Below are 22,541 nucleotides of genomic sequence, written 5' to 3'. Positions count from 1 at the left end.
TTACCTCAGAGTAAAACAGAACCTTGTTCAGATGGGCCAAAAAGCCCGAGGAGTGTTTGGTAGAGTTTAATTTAGATAAATCAGAGGTACTGCATTTTAGAAAAAGCAAATCAGGGTAGGACTTGTGCACTTAATGGTAAGGTGCTGGGGATTGTTGCTGAACAAAGAGACCTTGGAGTGCAGGCTCATAGTTCCTTGTAAGTGGAGTCACAGGTAGACAGGACAGTGATGAAGGCATTTAGTATGCTTGCCTTTATTGGAAAGTGCATTGACTATAAGAGTTGGGAAGTCATGTTATGGCTGTACAAGACATTGGTAAGGCCACTTTTGGAATATTGTGTACAATTCTGGTTACCCTGCTATAGGAAGGATGTTGTGAAACTTGAAAGGGTTCAGAAATGATTTACAAGAATGTTGCCCTGGTTGGAGGATTTAAGCTATAGGGAGAGGCTGAATACACTGGGGCTATTTTCCCTGGAGCATCGAAGGCTGAGGGGGGAAACTTATAGAGGTTTATAAATTCATGAGGGGCATGGATAGGGTAAATAGGCAAGGGCTTTTCCCTGGGGTGGGGGAGTCAAAAACTTGAGGAGATAGGTTTAAGGTGACGGGGAAGGATATATAAGGGACCAAGGAGCAAATTTTTCATGCAGAGGGTGGTGCATGTATGGAGCTGCCAGAGGAATTGGTGGAGGCTGATACAAATACAAAATTTTAAACAGCATTTGATAGGTATATTAATAGGAAGGGTTTAGAGGGATATGGGCCAAATACGAGCAAATGAGACTTGACTTGTCTAGGATAGCTGGTTGGCATGGTCAAGTTGGAGTGAAGGTTCTGTTTCCACACTGCCTGTATGACTGTGACTATTTGGGATTATATTGCTGTTCCAGTAGCAGCACTGGGTCCAAATCCTGGAATTTCCAGACTAATAGTGCTGTGAGAGTACCTTCAGCACATGAGTTACAATAGTTCACCAAGGTGATTCATCAACACCACCATCATAACGGGCTGAGCAATAAATGTTGACCTTATCAGCAGCGCAGGCAACTTGTGAATGACTTAAATAAAGGTAGGATCCTCTTCTTAGAAATATATATCAATTTGAATTCAACCAGATACAATTTTTTTTGAACAGAAGTATCTTTTGAATAACTGACTGATTGGATTGTAGTACAAGGCACAGATGCAGGTCCTTGTGACTATAATTTTTGAACAATACTATTCTTTCCCTTCCTGTGTTACTCTTAGAGGTGGAAGGGCTAGTCCTGCAAAGAAAATCCTTTAGTCCGGTCTGCACATTCCCTGAAAAAACTTGTCTCCTATTGTTCCCTGGTGCATCAAAATCTTTAAATTCATTTTATTGAACAGTAATTTCAAGCCAACGCAATGGGAAGACATATAATTATAAAGATCCTAGAGCACGTTTTTCAGAAAAAATTTTCACGGTCTTATTGTCATGAACATCTTTTCCAAAATTACAGTGAAAGGAATAAACAAAGCTTCAGCACAATGCAGCACTGCTGGAAGAGGGAGCTAACTTTTAGAGATGGCTCAAATTTAATGTTAACCTGGGTAAATTATTTACCACATAAATGTTTTAGGTGTCAGATACTAATTTAAAAAATGAAGTCAACAGTAAGACAAGTCAAGCAAAACTTTTTTTTCCATTGAAAGGCATGAAGTTGGAAGAAGTTACTGAGAAAATCAATGTATGTAGTCCACAAAAATGGATTCAAAAGAGATTGAAGAGTACGCTGAAACTATGTCAAGTGAGAAGTAGGGCTGATCTAGGTTTTAATAACATTTTTCTGTTCTTGAAAATCATTACATTTATATGGCAAAGATGTAACCACTCTTACAGAATTGGAGCTTAACATTTGACGTAAACTTTCAATGTACACATGAAACAATGCCGCACTTTAATAATTCCAAGCTGCTGAAACAACTGTTTGACCAACTTCTTGTAATCAGCTGTTTTCTGAAGTGAAAGAAAATAAATCAATCCTGTTTATTTCAAATGGGTGCTGAGTGTGCTGAACTGTAAAACCCAAATTGTGTTTTGAATCCTAAGGGAGCTATTAATGGCATAACATTTATTGAAACAATGATGGCTAAAAGACCCTACAAGTTACTATGCGAGTTTGCAAAGTAATCATGCCAGCACAACACAGCAATCAATATACCAGTAATCTAATATAGAGAATAAATTGACACTTAAGTCAATGGATTAGATTCATGATTAAATCGGATTCACTCTTTTAAAGGGATAGGAATTCCCTTTATTCCCAAAATGCACTAAAAATATGAAGAGAAAGAGCAGCAAAAACAAAAACAAATTTCATCTTTTCAAGACTACTATTTTGCACATTTCCTCTGTTTCCATTTTCTCTTTTGTTTCTCATCTGCCTAGTTTCTGTACAAGACTTAGTTTGGTCTACCCATAATTTTCCACTTTATCTTCATTTCTATTATTATAGACAACAGATTGCTAATAGTAATGCATGTTACTCGCAACACACTCAAAATCTGGCTAAAACAGAGCTGTTGGCTAGCCAAAAATAAAATCAAAGAACTTCAGTTGAGAGAACAACTGAAATGGTAGAGAAAGAATAGAGGCAGTAGGACATGACTGGGTTGAAAGATGCTATAACAAAGGACAGACCGCATGGAGCAAAAAAAGTTCTTTTTTATTACAAATCGATTCAAATATTATTTAATCATTCTGGCAAGATAAAATGTTAATACTGAGTTTACTTAGTTTTACATTTCTGAATCAGAATCAGCACACACCTGAAATAAATAGCATTTTTTTTCTCCAATCTTTAGTTGTAAGACAAAAAAGGAAGCTGAAAATGTAATGAGATGCACTATAAATTCAAAGCTGTTGCCCAGAATTCTCAATTATAACTATCAAAGATTTTGCCACGGAGACCACTCTCTCCGTGACTCCCTTGTTCGCTCCACACTGCCCTCCAACCCCACCACACCCGGCACCTTCCCCTGCAACCACAGGAAATGCTACACTTGCCCCCACACCTCCTCCCTCACCCCTATCCTAGGCCCCAAGATGACTTTCCATATTAAGCAGAGGTTCACCTGCACATCTGCTAATGTGGTATACTGTATCCATTGTACTCGGTGTGGCATCCTCTACATTGGGGAAACCAAGCGGAGGCTTGGGGACCGCTTTGCAGAACACCTCCGCTCGGTTCGCAATAAACAACTGCACCTCCCAGTCGCGAACCATTTCCACTCTCCCTGCCATTCTTTAGATGACATGTCCATCATGGGCCTCCAGCAGTGCCACAATGATGCTACCCAAAAGTTGCAGGAACAGCAACTCATATTCCGCTTGGGAGCCCGGAAGCCCAATGGTATCAATGTGGACTTCACCAGCTTCAAAATCTCCCCTCCCCCAACCGCATCCTAAAACCAGCCCAGTTCGTCCCCTCCCCCCACTGCATCACACAACCAGCCCAGCTCTTCCCCTCCACCCACTGCATCCCAAAACCAGTCCAGCCTGTCTCTGCCTCCCTATCCTGTTCTTCCTCTCACCCATCCCTTCCTCCCACCCCAAGCCTCACCTCCATCTCCTACCTGACCTCATCCCACCTCCTTAACCTGTCCGTCTTCGCTGGACTGACCTATCCCCTCCCTAACTCCCTACCTCCCCACCCATACTCTCCTCTCCACCTTTGGTTCGCCTCCCCCTCTCTCCCTATTTATTCCAGAATCCTCTCCCCATCCCCCTCTCTGATGAAGGGTCTCGGCCCGAAACGTCAGCTTTTGTGCTCCTGAGATGCTGCTTGGCCTGCTGTGTTCATCCAGTCTCACATTTTATTATCTTGGATTCGCCAGCATCTGCAGTTCCCATTATCAAAGATTTTGCCTGTATGAATTGAAATAGGCAAGAAATGAACTGAGGGGTTGCATCCAGCAAAAGATAAATCTGGACTTTGTGGATATCCCAGAATGGATTGCACTGTTAAAAGTAAAAAGATGAGGTTAAGGTTGTTCAACATTTTCAACAGCAAATGACCATCTTGATCATTTATATTTTGTGGGAATGTAACTTGCATGCCAAAATGGAGAACAATATCACTGACATTGGACTAAAAGCTGTTCATTAACATCCCATCTATACCTGAATGTTTATTCATCCCTCGTCTGTTTCTACACAGTAGGAACCACAGATGTAGGAGAATCTGAGAAAACAAAGTCCAGAGCTGGATGAACACAGCAGGCCAAGCAGCATCAGAGAAGCAGGAAAGCCGACATTTCGGGTCTAGACCCTCCTTTTCCTCTGGGCCTAGACCCTTGTTCGTTTCTGAGGTATTTTTTCTGTGCACTTGTACCCCTCCATTTCAATTGTTCATTCATTTCATTTCCAATGAGCTCCACCAATCATGCCATGCTCCCTAATCATACCTTGTTATGTTTCAATTGTCTTATATTTCAGCACTTTTCCATGCACGGTCTTCTGGATCATTTGCTGTTTCACAATTAAGGTGACACAGATCTGCTTTTAAGTTTCTGGTCACAGATTTTTGAATCATCAGTTGGGAAAATAACTATGGCAGCATTCCTTCAACCTGTTTCTTTCACTCCTCAGGTAGCACCTTGTATCATTGCCACTTGGTCCTTGCCCCATACAGCTCCGCTGCGATCAGGAGCTCCATCTGGTGGGAAGTTTATCACTGCAACATTTCTTTTTCTCTGCCACCTCAACACAAAGGCTGTCCACAGCAGCTACTTGGTACCTCTTCCCTCCAATTCAACTGATTTCAGGACTTCCTCAAGTAGGAAAAAAAGAGCCTTTTGACGACAATGCTTTAGTGGTCTGATCATGATGTTTAGCGCATGAACATCACAAATTCAGAGATTAATTCAATACTATTCACAACTAACTTCCTTTCAAAAACTAAGGTTCTTCGAACTTCTTCGAACACAAAACTACCCAATGACTCCCTCATGAACAGTAATAGCTAAAGCATTGGACCTTTATCTTTTTCAATATATATGTGAAAATGTTACAAATGCAACAGCTCTGGAATGACTCCTTAAATCCAATATAATTTGTACAAACAAAAGCAAACTAATACAATTCGCCCCATTTAACTGCCAAGTAGTGATTTTTAAATTCCTTTTAAATCAATGAGATGGATATAGTTGGAATTTCTGTTTTAAAAGAGGTGATTTTAATGGCAAAAAACTTTAAAACCAATACATTTAGTAAAAGGAAAATCATATTCTTTCATATTGTATGCAAGAGCAAATTTAGGTTCTATGATACCAAAAAGAAAAAAAAAAATCCCTGATTGCATGATGGTGAGATTTGAACACTCCAAATACTGAAAGGATTTGGAGCACTGGCTATTGTATGGAGTTCCAAGTGCTGTTATTGATCAAGTCAGTTCCCTGTCTCCTCCAAACCCCTCCATAGACTTCACTCCAGTGAAGAGCTGTCCATTCTGCTGACTTCTTACCGGATAAATGCTGAGTAATCGAACTCCTCAGAAAAAGAAACTCATTTCAGTTGAATGTTTTCGATCTCACTGAGGAGGGGATGCCAGATCCGATAATATTGAGTGGTAGTAATCTACAATTGCCCCAGGAGTCAAGTCAAGCATTTCTGAGAAAAGGAGATTAATAGAGCCCAATTTAAATGGATTGGAGCATGTTATCAGCTAAAATCAAAGGCAAATATACCATCAACATCTGTGGCCGGACAGTTCGAAGTTAATTCGAAACGGAGCCATAAGGAGCATTTGAGATTATAGGGCACTCTTGATGGGGGGGGGGGGGGGAAAAGAGGCTCCTTGACTGATAGTCAACAGATTGACTCACGGTAAATCCAGGACGCAGGTTTTAAGGATTAAAGAATCATTGAGACATATTGTCGGCGATCAGTAACAGGTGGTCTGAGCAAGGAGCAAGCATTCCCACTTGGGGTCTACACAACGCCAGCCTAGGCTCCAGCCTTGGGCGTACGGAAATGCACAGCCAAACAAACCCGGAATCTCTCTCACTTAAAACACATGCCCTCACTCTTAGCCTTTGGAATGTAGCAGCTCTGACCGGACACCAGTCCATGACCCACTTGCTGTATTCCATTCTTACCTCTACTACAGCCTTAACTGTGAAACAGCAGCAATCATGGAACAAACACAAACTCCCGGGGCGGGGGAGAAGGTCCACAATGGGCTCAGCGCGGAAGTCATTAAAAACGCACAAAGCCAGACTCATTTTTCTATGTAATCCGCATCCCCCTGGGAGGAAGCCGCTTGACTGAGAAGGCTCCCGACCCGAAACGTCAACTCTCCTGCTCCTCTGATGCTGCCTGACCTGCTGTGTTCCTCCAGCTCCACACTGTGTTGACTGAGCACCGTCCCTATCCCAGGTTGGAGGAAGGAAAAGATCCAGACAATGCTGCTGTCAGTCTTTTCAACTTTCATATGCACACTCTCTATGGTTACCGCAGGGTCCACGGCATCAATTGCAGCTACTCGCAAACACTCTCAACTCACACTTTCTTCGCATTTTCAGCAAACACTAGGCTGGCTAGACACTTAGTTTGGATATTGAGGAGACATTAACACTGGCATTCCGCCCAACGTGCAGGAAACATTAATGTGACCAAGTTAGTGGCAACTTACCGATTCGGAGGACTTGTTGAGAACTCTGCGAGGGAATTACAAGGATTGACAGCAGGAAGCAAAGTGCAGCTTTTGTCTCCCGAAAGAACACGTTCGCAACGCCACGCATGGACATTCTGGTAGCTATTTTCTCCTTCACTCGAAATCAAAGAAGAGAATTTGCTGGGATCCAGCCCTCGGCGACTCTGGCCCGTTCCATGTTGACCCTGCCCGGGCACTCGGGAATCCTGTCATTCCTAACTGCACCAAACGCACACTCGGCTGTGAGATGGCAAGGCGCGCGCACACACACAGTCACACACGCACAATTTTTGTCATACACTGTCTGTCAAACACACCGACGCACAATCTCTCTGTCACACCCAAAATGTCTCTCACTGTTTAACACAATCTCTGTCACATACATACTGACACACACATGCACTCTGTCACATTCAGTGTGCCACTCTCTCTCTCTCTCACACACACACAATCACAAACACACACTCTCTGACCACACACACTCTATTACACACAGACTGTCTCACAGGCACACAATCTGTTTTACTCACACACACACACTCTGTCACACACGCTCTGCCACGCACACACTCTATGTACCTCTCTCTCTGGCTCCCAGGCGCCGCTGCTGCTATTCGCCCTCCGTACTGAGCTGGAGCTGACTATTGCTCTAACATCAGTGAGAGGAGCCGGCACTGGGTGGGAAACACCATTCGGCAGGAGATGTCTGGCCGCAGAGTCAAAGCTGACTGCTCAGCAACACGGAAAGACCAGCCAGAGAGAGAGAGAGAGAGAGAGAATCCCCTGCCTCACATTTAATCCCCATTCCCACTGGTGACGCTGTTGGTTCCCAAATTCCAGTCAAACCATCTCACTGAGCAACTGGAATGTTAACCTCCAACTTCATCCATGTCCTTGGATAGAATGATGGATTTCTGTTGTGCAACGAATCGCAGTTGATTTTAGTCTGATATATACTATTTTTCTGTGTCCCTCCCACCCCGCGCCAAAGACAACTGAAATAGATTTTCGATTGCTGGAGGGCAGCGTAGTGATCTCTGACCATTCCAGTTCAGAGAACTGAGCGCCAGTAATTATCGCAGACCTGTAATCGGTAATACTGTTTCTTGCCAACCTTCCTCTCCTGCCCCATTTCTGACTCACCCGCACTCAACCTTGAATCACAGTGAACTTTGCGCCTTAAGATGTTTCCGTGAAATGCTTTTGTAGCACGGAGTACCTGCCTACCTGGAGAGGATAGTTCACTGCATTCACCCAGTGCACAGTCTCAAACCAACTAGCCACATGACAGATTGCAGTATTCACTTGAAATCGTCTAAAATTCGGCGACATTTTCAAAACACAGCCCAGAAGTTGGGCAGTTGGTGATGCTTAAACACTGCGGGTGTTAGCCACAAGTAGGAATTACTCGCGATCAGATTTCACTCTACAAGATTTCGGAGCTACTGGTACGGCAGACCTTACTGAACGATGACTAGAATAATAGTTTCCTTTCCGAACGCCGCCTGCACGGGATTTTGTTGCATGAAACGGTCATTTTGAGCAACGTGTAATTTTTGCCCCTTTCGGGTTGTAACCTGGAATCGACTGTTATTGGAAATAGTTCAATTTGAGATTTATTTTGAATTTTCTGTCATGTTTATTCGCGGCCTAACCCCACAAGCCAAAAATTATTATTTAAAAAAAACAACTTAAAGTTTCTTGTCTTATAATTGTCTAACATTGATATAACAGGAAAAATCCAATAGGTCTCTTTCTGTTCGACATCAATGTTCGGAAGCAGGCTGGTGAAATGCGAAGATACCTAACAGATACAATTTAAAGCAGAGAAATGCGAATTGACACATTTTGTAGGCAGGCTGAATGAGGTAATTCGACAGGGCATGTGAAAGACTTGAAGGCATGTTAAAAGGAGTGCAAGAGATTTATCAGAGTGGTTCCAGAGATGAGATCCTTCACTTGCACAGATGGATTGGAGACACTGGGGCTGTTCTCTTTCTATGAGACTATTGAGCATTGCTTTGATAGAGGCGTTCAAAATGGTCAGTGATCTAGACAGCGTAGATAGAGAGGGAATTTTCCAATTGGTAGAAAACTGCCTCAGCAGAGGATGCGATTTTATACAATTAGCAAAAGAATCATGTGACATGTGGAAAAGCTGTATTTACACCACAAGTGGTTAAATGTGCTGCCCGAGGGTGTGGTGGAAGCAGATTCAATCATCACCTTTTCTTCTATCCAAATAAAAACATATTTCCAGCACCATGGGGAAAGTGCAGAACGGTGGAAAATAACAAGTCGCTCCTGCAGAATGGGCTAGCACTGACATATTGGGCATGACGACCTCCTTCTGAAAATCTTCCATGATTCTAAAATTCGACAACTCTCACCATGCCGGAACTAAAATTATTCCAGGTGGATAAGCCTCTTCCATGATGACTTTCTTTCTCAGTTGCATAAATTTCATAATCACGTTCAACCATTTTGGTATGTGTGTGTTGTGTGTTATGTATGTTATATTTGCACCCCGAGAAAATAACGGAGCCAGTCCTACTTAATAAAATAAGGAGAACAGAATACCCTGAAAAGGTTGATTTTCCTTATTATTCATTCATGGGATGTGGGTGTCACTGGCCGGCCACCATTTATTGCCTAATAAAAACCAAAAGAACTACCGTTGCTTAAATCAGGAACAAAACAGAAGTTGCTGGAAAAGCTCAGCAGATCTGGCAGTACGTGTGAAGCAAGATCAGAGTTAACATTTTGAGTCCGGTAACCCTTCCCCAGAATTGATGGTAGCTAGGAAAATATCAGTTTATATGTAGAAGATGGGGACGGGGAGAGGGGATAAGGAGTAAGCAATAGGGGGAGGTGTGGAGATGTGGAGCTGATTGGCCCTGACAGAGCCCAAACTGGACATCTCGGAGCAAATAGTTGCTGAGCAGGTTACAGCTGAGCAGGTGCTGCTTGATAGCACTTACAGCTACATTTGAGACATGCAAGTCAGTGGCCAAAGCAGTATGAGCACATTTTTACCCGTTTGGCCTTTCATACATACAGTAGCTTTTGTGCTTAGAACTGCACACAATTGGGACACAAACTACACAAATGGCTGCTTAACCCTGGATACGAGTTTCACATGAAAATAGAATCTTCCAGATGTCTTGGGATTGTCTATAGATTCCTCCAATTCATCTCTGACCATAATAATAGTTCTAGCTCCAAGTTCAGAGTTTTGCACGTCCTGGATGTTGTAAATGGTGAAGAAGTAAGGGCTTTCACTGTTGATTTCAAAGATCCTGCAGTCTTTGTAGGAATTCTTTTTCCCTAATAGCATTTTTAAACTAAAACAAGGGGAAAGTCTCAGAGTGCAAGATATCATAGAACCCCTACTGTGTGGAAACAGGCCATTCGACCCAATAAGTCCACTCCACCTGTCCAAAGAGCATCCCACCCAGACCCACTATCCTATCCCTGATTTCCCATGTCTAGCCCACCTAACCTGAACATCCCTGGACACTATGGGCAATTTAACAGAGCCAATCCAACTACCCTGCACATCTTTGGGTGATGGGAGGAAACTGGAACACCCAGAGGAAACCCACACAGACTCAGGGAGAATGTGCAAATTCCACACAGTCACCCAAGATTGGAATTGAACCTGGGTCCCTGGCGCTGTGAGGCAATTGAACCTGGATCCCTGATGCAGTGCTAACCACTGAGCTACCATGCCACCCTGAGGTATTTATGTTGAAGTATTCAAAGAAAACCAGTAAGTTAAAAGCACGTACAAGCCTTACATTGTTATTTTATATTTTCAGATAGCAAAATAAATGGGTGATTCTTAATGAGAAGGTAAAACAAACAATAATAGACTTGTAAAAAGGCAAAAAACTTCCTAAAACTTTGCATTTTAAATAATTTGAATGAACTATAGCATTTCAAAAACCAAAAAGTAGTTTCTCAAATCAATTGATAGCGTTTAATTATGAAATTGAAATGTAGTCATGAAATTAATATGCTGTTAAATACCTAATCCCCCCCTTCCCCCGTTCAACAAGAAATAACTTTATCATTGTTGTTATTGGGCTAACAGTATTGGATAGAAGCTGTTGCTAATTCATCAAAAGGGATTGCAGACCCTAAGAACATTTACAGCACACTCTAAGAGAGTATATATATCACTGACAGCAACAAACTCTGGATTCCTGCGTGTGTCTGAGCTCCCACATTTGCACAACAGCACAATACTGTGGATGCTGGAGATCTGAAATATGAACAGGAAGTTGCTGGAGAACTCAGCCAATTTGGCAGAATCAACAGAGAGAAAAACAGAGCAAACATTTCAAATCCGATATGACTCTACTTCTCGAAAATTGCAGTGAGTTTCAGACTGATAGTAGCAATAAGTGTCGATGGTGTGCCAGCTTTACCATATCAAAATCTGTACCATTATGAATATAAATTTAAGTCAACAAAAATTTCCTGCCTTTCTTTCTATTTTGTTTTCTATTTTCTTAAAAGTTATTCATACTGAGACTTGCTCTGCTATTTCTGTTACATTGCGCATAATGGTATTAGCATGTGACATTAAAAAGACTCTCCAATTTCAGATTCTTAAGGAAGGTGTGAATGAATACAAATGAGATCAGTTTAAATATTAATCTTCATACTCAAGGAATGCATATATGGGGTAAGAGGATGGATTTTAAATGAATTGAAGTCTCACCACATTATGAGTTAAGTGCTTTCTTTTGATTTCAATCGATTATGCTGGTTTATATCTATTTATATGTTTAAGTGCGTGCTAATGAAATTAACAGGAAATCTGAGTTTAAAGGAATGGATGCCAGTTTGTTTGCAGCTTCTGAGTTGCCACTGCAGAAATGTCAAGGTCGGATACAATGATCTTTCTAAATTTTCTTTTGAAATGTTGTTCTCAGAAATGGATGTCTTGGAATTGTGAGGCCTTTCAGATTTAGGAAGCACTCAAAAAGTAGATGAAAAACACACTTGGACATTTGAAACTAAATGCAATGATTCAATGTTTTATTTACTGTCTCCAAGTTTAATTTCTAGAAGAAGGAAATTTCTTCATACCACTGATGTATGAAGCACTGATCTATTTCTTTCCTCAAACCAACAGATGAAATTCTTCGATGACAAGATGTAGAGCTGGATGAACACGGCAGGCCAAGCAGCATCAGAGGAGCAGGAAGGCTGACATTTCAGGCCTAGGCCCTTCAGAAATTTTTTTTCTGCAAAAGGGTCTAGACCCGAAATGTCAGCCTTCCGGCTCCTCTGATGCTGCTTGGCCTGCTGTGTTCATCTAGCTCTCCACCTTGTTACCTCAGATTCTCCAGCATCTGCAGTTCCTACTATGTCAGATGAAGTGTTTACTTTGGATTTGATTGCAAGACTGAAGAAGATAGTAGCAAGGTGACTTTGATAAAGGGGAATTGACAAACCTGCAGGCAAAGAAACAAGAAACACATAATCCAACTATGTTTCAATTAGGATTGGTGTGCATGGTGCTGATATTGAGACCCTCCGTCTCACAAGCCCTGGAGGATAAGGGTAGTTTCAGAGGTAGCTGCAGGACATGTTGAACTAAACAGGGAATGTATCTACTGTGTATAGTGAGAACAGTGAAGCACCATGTGGAATTTCCTAAAAAGGGGTATTTAGTGAATTTTGTAATATTTTGTCAGGCAAGTTTTGGAAGGTCGAATTTGAAAGCTGAGTACAGGATTAAGGATAGGATTCTTGGCAGCGTGGAGGAACAGAGGGATCTTGGTGTGCAGATACATAGATCCCTTAAAATGGCCACCCAAGTGGACAGGGTTGTTAAGAAAGCATATGGTGTTTTGGCTTTCATTAACAGGGGGATTGAGTTTAAGAGTCGTGAGATCTTGTTGCAGCTCTATAAAACTTTGGTTAGACCGCACTTGGAATACTGCGTCCAGTTCTGGGCGCCCTATTATAGGAAAGATGTGGATGCTTTGGAGAGGGTTCAGAGGAGGTTTACCAGGATGCTGCCTGGACTGGAGGGCTTATCTTATGAAGAGAGGTTGACTGAGCTCGGTCTCTTTTCATTGGAGAAAAGGAGGAGGAGAGGGGACCTAATTGAGGTATACAAGATAATGAGAGGCATAGATAGAGTCGATAGCCAGAGACTATTTCCCAGGGCAGAAATGGCTAGCACGAGGGGTCATAGTTTTAAGCTGGTTGGTGGAAAGTATAGAGGGGATGTCAGAGGCAGGTTCTTTACGCAGAGAGTTGTGAGAGCATGGAATGCGTTGCCAGCAGCAGTTGTGGAAGCAAGGTCATTGGAGTCATTTAAGAGACTGCTGGACATGCATATGGTCACAGAAATTTGAGGGTGCATAGATGAGGATCAATGGTCGGCACAACATTGTGGGCTGAAGGGCCTGTTCTGTGCTGTACTGTTCTATGTTCTATGTTCTAAGTTCCATCCAACTAGTTCATGAACGAACCCATCATGAACCTAAAATGAAAGTGGATCAGTGCAAGGCATTACTTTGCAATATAATTGAAAAAAATCTAAATAACCTAACTTAAAGATGATCTTCACATCTGGTCACTATGAGGTCTTTTAAAATGTCAACTTTACAAAATCTGATTTGAAGTGAGTAATAAAGGGATTAAAGATGACCCTAAGCCTAATACAAGCACAGGAAATGACCAGGATTCAACCACCATGAGCTACAGGAAGTGATAACATTGAAAGTTATCCCCCACAACACTTTTTTGTGGAGCGGTAATGTTGGTCTAAATATTTTTAGCGAGTGGAACAAAATAGGGCTGAAGAAAAGGGGAAATCTTTTGGCTGCCTTGAATAAATCTACAATAAATATAACATGGAGACCAATTTATCTTCCATCCAGAAATTGAGGGAAAGCAACACTTAATGTAGGAATGTGAATGGAAGCAGATTGCTGCAAAGAAAATATATTAGCATGGATAGAGGATCAGTTGGCTCTCAGTAAGAATGGTGTGGGCATAGATAAAAATGGGAGGGTGGAGGAACACAACAGGTCTGGCATCATCAGGAGAAAGAGAAACAGAATTAATGTTTCAAATTCAAGTTGACTTTCCTTTGAAATAGTTTCTTGAGACAATTCTGTTTTTATTTTGGATCCCCAGAATCTGCAGTTCCTTGCTTTGATGTGGGCATAAATAATTATTTTTGGTTGGCATGATGTGACGATGGTGTGCCTGAGTGATCACTCAATTATTTACTATTTTTATCAATGACTTGAGTTATGGGACCAACTGTATATTACTAAATTTGCTGATGATACATAGATTCGGAATCAAATTGGGAAGGTAACAAAGAGTCTTTAAAAGAATAAGATGAGTTAATTAAAAGGCAAACATTTGGTAGATGGAGTATCATGTGGAAAATGTGAACTTTTTCACTTGGGCAGGAAGAATAAAAAAAACATATTGTTTAAATGGAGAGAGATTGCTGAACTTCGCAGTATAAAGTGATCAGTGTGTCCAGGTACGTGAATCACAAAATGTTTATTCACAACTACAGCAAGTTATTAGGAATGCAAATGAAATGGAGTTGTGCTTTCAGGGGGAATGGAATCTAAAAGTAATTATGTTTTGTTATATTTGTATAGAGCATTAGTAAAGCCACATCTTTAGTACTGTGTAGAGTTTTGACCTCCTTCAAAGAAAGTTCACTTCAGTGATAGTAGGAACTGCAGATGCTGGAGAATCTGAGATAACAAGAGCTGGATGAACACAGCAGGCTAAGAAGCATCAGAGGAGCAGGAATGCTGCTTGGCCTGCTGTGTTCATGCAGCTCTACACCTTGTTATCTCACTTGAGTGATGCCTGGGATGGGGGGAGTGATGGTATTGTACTTTGAGAACAGATTGGACAAGCTGGACTTGTACCCATAGGAGTTTAGAAAAATGACAGGTAGTCTTGTTGGAATATACAACGTCCTGAGGGTACTTGACATGGTGGATGTTAAAACTACGATTCCCCTTGGAGGGCAACATTGAACGAGGCAACGTGGTTTAACTTTCTCCCTAGTTCTTGAATAAATACAAAATAACCTCAATGCTTGCCATCTCTACGTCAATACTACTAAAATCTGGATCATTCCCTTCCCGCTACAGATTACTCTGCACCCTCTCCATGATAACCATTGCCCTGATATCAGAGAGGCTATGGAGCATATATCATTCATGATGATGGATATGAAGGTGTCTATCTGTCTGTCTTGTGGTCATGGAATCTTATTTCCTATCTTCTGCCCATTTTTTTCTCTTCAAATATTTATCCAAAATGTTACTTCTATTACACATCAGATTGCTTATTTTCATATCACAGGCAATCAAGGACTTTTGAAATGTAATGTAGGCGATTATGGCACGAAGATGATAACTGATTAATCTACTTTTCATGGTATTGGTAGAGGGATAAAAGAAGTCCCTTCTCTTTTCTAAACAGCTCCGTAGGATATTTTATGTCCATCTAACATGACAAATCAGATTAATCCAAATGGCTCCTTGAATGTTAATAAGCAAAAATCATTTTCACCTTCTCACTCTGACAAACAAGAAAATGTTTTTTAAAAAAAGCTAGGCATAGATCTTCTAGCCTGCAAAGTTTTTATCTACCCAGCAATACTACTCATTTCTTCCAGGATCTTCCAAACCCAATTGAAGGAGAAACAGACAGCAGTGTATCTCCTATGTGTTATGTAGTTAGAGGTAGGAGAGGATGCATTTCCTTTTTGCAGCAAAAGCTGCTATATTAGGGTCAGGTCTTCTTGGTTCAGCCTTTAACGCATGACTGTGGCTTAGTGAATGAATGGGTAGTTGGATGAAATGAGTGATGTGTGATATGGCTGATTTGGGTAAGTATGTAGATGGGCGAAGCATGTAAGCAGGTGAGGTGAGTGTGGTGAGCAGGTGTGTGGTAGTCAGGTTTGTTGGTCACTGTGAAGATGGGACAATGGTCATTGGGTCTGGTTGGGGGTTTCTTGGGTAGTCAGGGGGAATTTAGGCTCGGACTGGGGTAATCTGGTAGTCAGCAGTTGGTCACATAGTTGGGTAGTAAAGTGTTGGGATCAGTCACATGGTCAGAAGCAGGGCTGTTACATGTTTGGAGTCATAATCAATGGTAGGATGGTGTGCGGATGGCTGGGGAGAGTAGAGGGCAATGATATGGATGATTAGTTATGATGTTGCCGAGCTGTTAGCCAGGTATTAAATTGTCTAACATTTCAGATAAGTCCCATCTGTGTAACCCAAAGCTCAGTCTTGAACTCTGGGTTGAAGATATTCATGGATGTTTGGGCAGCTGTAAATCAGCACATGGGAAATTTAAAATTCTTGGGCAATTTCCATGTATCCCTGTGCAGCAAGCACTCTTCCAGGTGCTGACCCACATCTCCAACATATGTCACATCTCTGATGATCTGGAAACAGGAAAATTTGGAGGGACTTTTGTAGAATACTGCAGCTGTGAATTTATTCAAGGTCAGTCTTGATAATGGACAAAGCAATGAAGGTAAATTCTTGGAAGAAAAACATAGCAACACAAGCAATTATTTTTGAATCATTCGTGGGATGTGATCTTTGCCCATTTATTGCCCATCTCTAGTTGCCCCTGTGGAGGTGGTAGTGAGCTACCTTCTTTGTGTGGGTAAACCCACAATGCTGTAAGGGAGGGAGTGCCAGGATTTGACCCAGTGAAGCTGAAGGACGAATGATGTATTTCATGGTGGTGAGTGACTTAGAGGGGAACTTGCAGGTGGTAGTGTTCTCAAGTATATAATCTTGTAGCTACAGTCTTCACATTGCTAGTCTAATTGAGCTTCTGGTCAATGGTCACCCCCAGGATGTTGACAATAAGAGAATCAGTGATGGTAATACAATTGAGTGTAAAGAGGCAATAGTTTGATTCTCTCTTACTGAAGGTGGCCATTCCCTGCATGACCACTTGTGTGGACTGAATGTTACATGACATTTGCCAGCTTAATTCTGGATATCATCCAGGTTTTGAACAGGTCACATGTTAAAAATCCTGTAACAAGTAACAATCCACCAATGCTCAGTGGCAGCAATATGTACTACCTGTAAGACACACTGCAGAAATTCACCAAGGCGTCTTGTATCAGACCTTCCAAAACCACAACCACTTCCAACTAGAAAGACAAGGACAGCTGGTATATGGGAATGCCACCACCTGCAAGTTCCTCACTAAGCCTCTAACTATCCTGACCTGGAAATACATTGCTGTTCTTTTAGTGTCGTTATGTCAGAATTCTGGAATTCTTTTCGTAATGGCATTTGGGTCTATCTACATCAAATGGACTGCAATGGTTCAAGAAGCAGCTCACCAAAACCTTCTCAACAGCAATTACAGAGGCACAACAAATGCTGGTCCAATGAGTGATGTCTGATAACCCGAAAAGTCAGCTTTTGTGCTCCTAAGATGCTGCTTGGTCTGCTGCGTTCATCCAGCTCCACACTTTGTTATCTCGGATTCTCCAGCGTCTGCAGTTCCCATTATCTCTGACAGAAAACATCCAGTTTAGCTTCTGGTCAATGTAATGCCATTGGTTAGATTCTGTCTTATTGGATATGGTCATTGCTTGGCATGGAAGTGATGCAAATGTTACTTGCTACTTCTCAGCTTAAGTTTGGATTTTATCCAGGTCTTGCTGAATTTGGACAAGGACTGTTTCAGTATCTGAGGATCGGTGAATTTTGCAGCATGGATACCAAAGTTTGCTGAATTACAAGAAACAGTGAGTTGTCGCAAATGGTTGGTTTTGGATTGGAATAATGTATACAGTGCTATTCCCCAGTGATCAGTACTGGGACCCTGCTTTTCATTATAGTTATTAATGACTTGGACTTGGGCATAAAGTGCAGAATTTCAAATTTGCAGTTAACACAAAATGTAAAAGTGTTGAGAATGTTGAGGAGGATAGTGGGGATGTAGACATGCTGATAGGATGGGCAGATATGTGGCATATGAAATGCTGTGCAGAGGAATGTGAAGTGATATATTTTAGTAGGGAGAAGCAGAAGAGGCAAAATAAAATAAACATAGAATTCTAAAGTGGTACTTGTACCGACAGACTTAGATTATATATGTGCAATACAAATTGAAGATGGCAAGATAAATTGATTCATTGATTGATTTATTGTCATGTGTACCGAAATACAGTGAAAAGCTTGGTTGACAAGCAGCACAGGCAGATCACAGCAAATAAAGGATGTACAGATCAAGAAGTCTTAGAGGCGTACCGGTTACTTTGCAGGTTACATTATTTGAGGTGAGAGTGCATTCTACAGTCCGATAATGGCCAGCAAGAAGTTGTTCCTGAACCTGCTGGTGCATGTGTTCAGGTTTCTATATCTTCTGCCTGAAGGAAGAGGCTGTAGGAGATCACTACCAGGGTGCAATGGGTCTTTGATGATGTTGGCTGCCTTTCTGCGACAATCAGCCATGAATGTGAAAAAGGCACAAGAGATCCTGGACTTTGGACATCAAGACACAGAGTACAAAAGCAAGAAAGTTATGATGACCCTTTATAAAACTTTGAGTCACCCTCAAAACTGTCTCCAATTTTAGACAATATACTTTAGAAGGAATATGAAGGCCAAGGATGTGGAACTTCAGTTACAGGCATAGATTAGAAAACAAAAGGTTGTTAGAGGATTTTAATAGAGATGTTCAAATCATGAGGGTTCTAGACAGCGTTGACAGAGTGAAACTGGTTCTTTGGGGAGAGGTGTGAAGAACCAAAATATGCAGATTTTAAGTTTTTGTCAAATGAACAAAGGGTAAAATGAGTAAACATTTTATGTAACCAACTATTAGGACTTGGAACACACTGACTGGGAGGTTGGTGGAAGTAAATTTAATTGTGGCTTTCAAAAGGGAATTACATTAACATCTGGGAGTGGATTACTGTATCTTGTAGCGAGCTCCTATGATGTGAAAGGCTGAATGGGCTTTTTCTGAGCTGTAACTATTTCATGATTCTATGTCAACAGAGTTTTATTCATGGTATTCAATGGTTCAAACACAGCTTATTTTGATGGACCAAATCCACAGCAGGGTTATATTTAATTTATAGCATTTTTATTATATTTCTAGAATTGCTTACAATTTTAACTTTACAAAGCCAAAGACATTTTATAATTAAAAAGTATACATATCTGTAGGTTACAGCTTTCCCTTAAGCAATTTAACAGCACTCTCTTATTATAATAAGTGAAAGGAGTGAAAGAATGAATAGATCTCAGCAGGTTCAATCTGAAATTCATACTTTAATCAAATTACTGACATGCAGAAAATTGGAACTGAAATGAATGTGAATTAATTACTATAAAATTCCATTTGACTCCTTAAAATAGATTAAATCATATTTAATTATAATTATAGGGTTAGTAATTATTTGATACTTTTTCTTTGTAAAGTTTCTCTCCCCTTTAATCCTAAAGTCATTGGTAGCTTGTCAAGTATGATCTCAGGCTGCTGGTATCATGACCAACTAACTATTCTTCATGTGTAAATCTTAGTATGAGTTTCGATGGTAACTTACCCATGCTGGGAGGGTGGATGAACATCACGTACAAGTCCACTTCCCTCCACAGGTTTACTTTCATTGTGGGTAATTTTATATTAATAAAAATCACTATCCTAGTAGATTTCAATTCCATTGGCCAATGGCTCACTGACAAAAGAAATTGACAGTGGTGGGAATTCAGTCTGTGGCTCAAAGACAGTGAAGAAATTTAGGGAAAGTAATTTCATGGTAAAGATTGGGCAGACACAGCTTCCATCTGAATTTAAACATAAAGACAAAAGTATTGTTCCATTCCTACATTTTAGATACAACAACAACTGCAAGAAAAGTTTTTGCGGGAAGATGTAGAATAATAGCAGGAACTAATTCAAAGGTTGATGATCATGGCTGAACGTTTACTTTGATGTCACTTTCTCACCTTATCGCCACAAACATTGCTGTCATTACTTTCTTTAACTCCACCCCTCCAAATGATTGAGCATTCAGACTCACTACAGAGATAGAGAATTCCAAAGATTCGACTGGCTTTCAGGGATTAAATTCCTCCCTATCTCAGTGTTTAATGGCTGACCCCTTATTCTGAGATTATGACCCTTAGTCTAGACTCACCAGCCAGGAGAAACATCTTATCTACAACCACTCTGTCACGTCCTGCAAGAATTTCAATGAAGTCATAACCCTCATAAAACAATCCCACCAGCTCAGGAAATCACCGGGTGATCATCTGTTTTACTGCCACGCTGGCAATTATATCCTTTCTCAAATAAAGGGAATAAAACTGCACGACACTCAAGATGAGGTCTCACCAAGGCTCTGCTCAACTATATAAAGACTTCTTTAATCCTCTCCTCACATCTCTTTGTGATGAGGACCAACATATCACTTGGCCTTCCTAATTACTTGCCTCACTTTCACATTATATGAAGGTCACTCAGGAATAAGGACATCAGATCCATTTGGACATGTACTTTTCAATCTCTCATCATTAAAGAAGTATTCTGCATTTCACCTCACAGTGATTACATATTTACATTACATCCCATCTGCCATGTTCAAACTGATTCACTTCGTCCTTTTGAAGCTTCCTTGCATCTGCTTCACAATCAATGTTCCCATCCAGTTTGGTGTCTTCAGCAGCTGGAAATATTGCAATTGGTCTGCTCATTCAAATAATAATTTGTATAGATTGTGAACATCTGTTCACCTAGTACTGACCCTTATGGTACCTCACTATTAACAACCTACAATCCTGAGAATGATCTGTTTGTTCCTACTCTCAGCTTTCTCTCTGTAAACCAATTCCCAGTTCACGCCAGTACATTAGTCCACTCCTACACACTTTCATTTAATTAGCTAATTTCCTGTGTAGGACCTGATCAAAAACCTTCTGAAATCCCAAAGCACACATTCTCTTGGTTTCTTTTCAATTAGATAAGTAATATCTTCAAAAACTACAACAAGTGTGACAAGTATTATTTCCTTTATTTAAATCCATGTTGACTCTGCCCAATTTTAGCATTCTTTATCACATCTTTTATAATAGATGCTGTGAGCTATTGTATTATGATTCTCTTAATTAGTCACTCACAAGCACTCTATGTTTACTATACCATGTTTCCATTCATTCATTCATAAAATCATATTTTTGAAGTACATTTTACTCTGACAAGATAAACTAAATTCAATGTCCTTTCCAAGGCTGCCGACCCATTACTGTTTCTTTACACATTTCTACTCTTATCGGCCCTGTGCTGCAAGTAGTGTTTAGACCTGTTTCTGTGTTAAAGGCTAAGCCTGAATAAGTGTTAATATTGTAATTTACTTAGAACAATGCCATCTGCACCATTGTGTCTCCATAACTCACTCAAAACTGTGGAAGGATTATAATATTAATTAGCCGTTAATAACTGTCTCTCGGGACCTGAATAGGCTGCAGAACATCAGTTTCCTCCATCAGCATTTTCCCGCAGTCTGCTGTTTTTCATCTCTTTGAAATTTCCTTACATACTACCTATTTCTATAACAGTGTACTACCTATTTCTAACCTTTATTTAGGACCACCACCTTGTGCTAATGTATGGAATTATATGTTTTAGATATGTATTGAAGAGGGCAACTGCTCCCTTTAAGAAACGTACTATCAAAACAGCGTTTCTGTGAAACTGCGCGAATGAATGTGCAGGAACTGTCAAAAACTGGCCACAGCAGATGAAATCTCATGACTCAGCTGTGGGAGATCAATTTAATATACTCTATACATTTGTTTAGTACATGTATAATTTTTCACTTAGATTTAGATCATATGGGTCGAGTGACTTTAATGACAAAAGGACTGACACTTCTTCATTATGCAAGCTCAGACCGGACGTACATTCTAATCCCATCAGGCGTAACAGCCAGCATTTAACATGTCCTTAAACTATCTTCTGCTTCCCCAGGACAGACATCACGCAAAGCTGTGTACAATAGATACAACAATGTGACACCATAGTGCTTAAATTTTAATGTATGTAAAAACTGTGTATAGAAGAAGCGACTGTAAAACTGTACTTTGGACTCCATTGCCACTTCAAACTGTGCCATTGCGGATGCTGAATAAAGAGGCTATTTTCACCACTCACTGATCTCAGTTGCTATTGAACCGGACTCACAATACCAACATTTTCCCTACAGCTGACATCAAACTAACTCGGCTATAGTTAACAATTCTCCATTCTCCTGTCTTAAATAGTAGGGTTACATTTGCAACTTTGCAGTTTACAGGAACCTTTTCAGAATCTATAGTGTTTTTAAGGATAGCCACTAATGCATACAAAATCTCTCTAGACACCACTTTAAACACTTCGGGATGAATCTTCTCTGCTCCAAGGGATTTATTGACTTTCAGTCCATAAGACCATAAGACCATAAGACATAGGAGTGGAAGTAAGGCCATTTGGCCCATCAAGTCCACTCCGCCATTTAAATCATGGCTGATGGGCATTTCAACTCCACTTCACTGCACTCTCCCCGTAGCCCTTGATTTCTTCTGAGATCAAGAATTTATCGATCTCTGCCTTGAAGGCATCTAACGTCTCGGCCTCCACTGCACTCCGTGGCAATGAATTCCACAAGCTCACCACTCTCTGGCTGAAGAAATGTCCTCTCATTTCTGTTTTAAATTTATCCCCTCTAATTTTAAGGCTGTGCCCATGAGTCCTAGTCTCCCCGCCTAACGGAAACAACTTCCCAGCGTCCACCCCTTCTAAGCCATTCATTATCTTGTA

The 22,541-nt window shown here is 40.8% G+C and overlaps 1 protein-coding gene across 6 annotated transcripts in view; it reads right to left on the bottom strand.

Moving 5' to 3' along the window:
• Positions 1 to 7,599, bottom strand: part of LOC125457084 (glutamate receptor ionotropic, kainate 1) — a 294,872-nt gene extending 287,273 nt beyond the window's left edge. For 2 of the 6 annotated variants that reach the window (XM_059650355.1, XM_059650359.1), the window contains exons 1-2: positions 7,260 to 7,599; positions 6,660 to 6,899 (exon numbers count right to left, since the gene is read on the bottom strand). In XM_059650355.1, the coding sequence (XP_059506338.1) occupies positions 6,660 to 6,774 (115 nt within the window). In that variant the 5' untranslated portion in view covers positions 6,775 to 6,899; positions 7,260 to 7,599. Of the gene's footprint in view, positions 1 to 6,123; positions 6,170 to 6,659; positions 6,900 to 7,259 lie in introns of those variants that run through there. The other 4 variants (XM_048540798.2, XM_059650357.1, XM_059650356.1 and 1 more) reach the window with 3 other exon arrangements.
• Between the last annotated feature and the right edge of the window lie 14,942 nt (positions 7,600 to 22,541).

This window comes from Stegostoma tigrinum, chromosome 12, assembly GCF_030684315.1.
Source record: "Stegostoma tigrinum isolate sSteTig4 chromosome 12, sSteTig4.hap1, whole genome shotgun sequence".
Classification (NCBI taxonomy): domain Eukaryota; kingdom Metazoa; phylum Chordata; class Chondrichthyes; order Orectolobiformes; family Stegostomatidae; genus Stegostoma; species Stegostoma tigrinum.
Note: the sequence above shows the minus strand (reverse complement) of the source record. Positions and strands in the feature narration are given on the sequence as shown.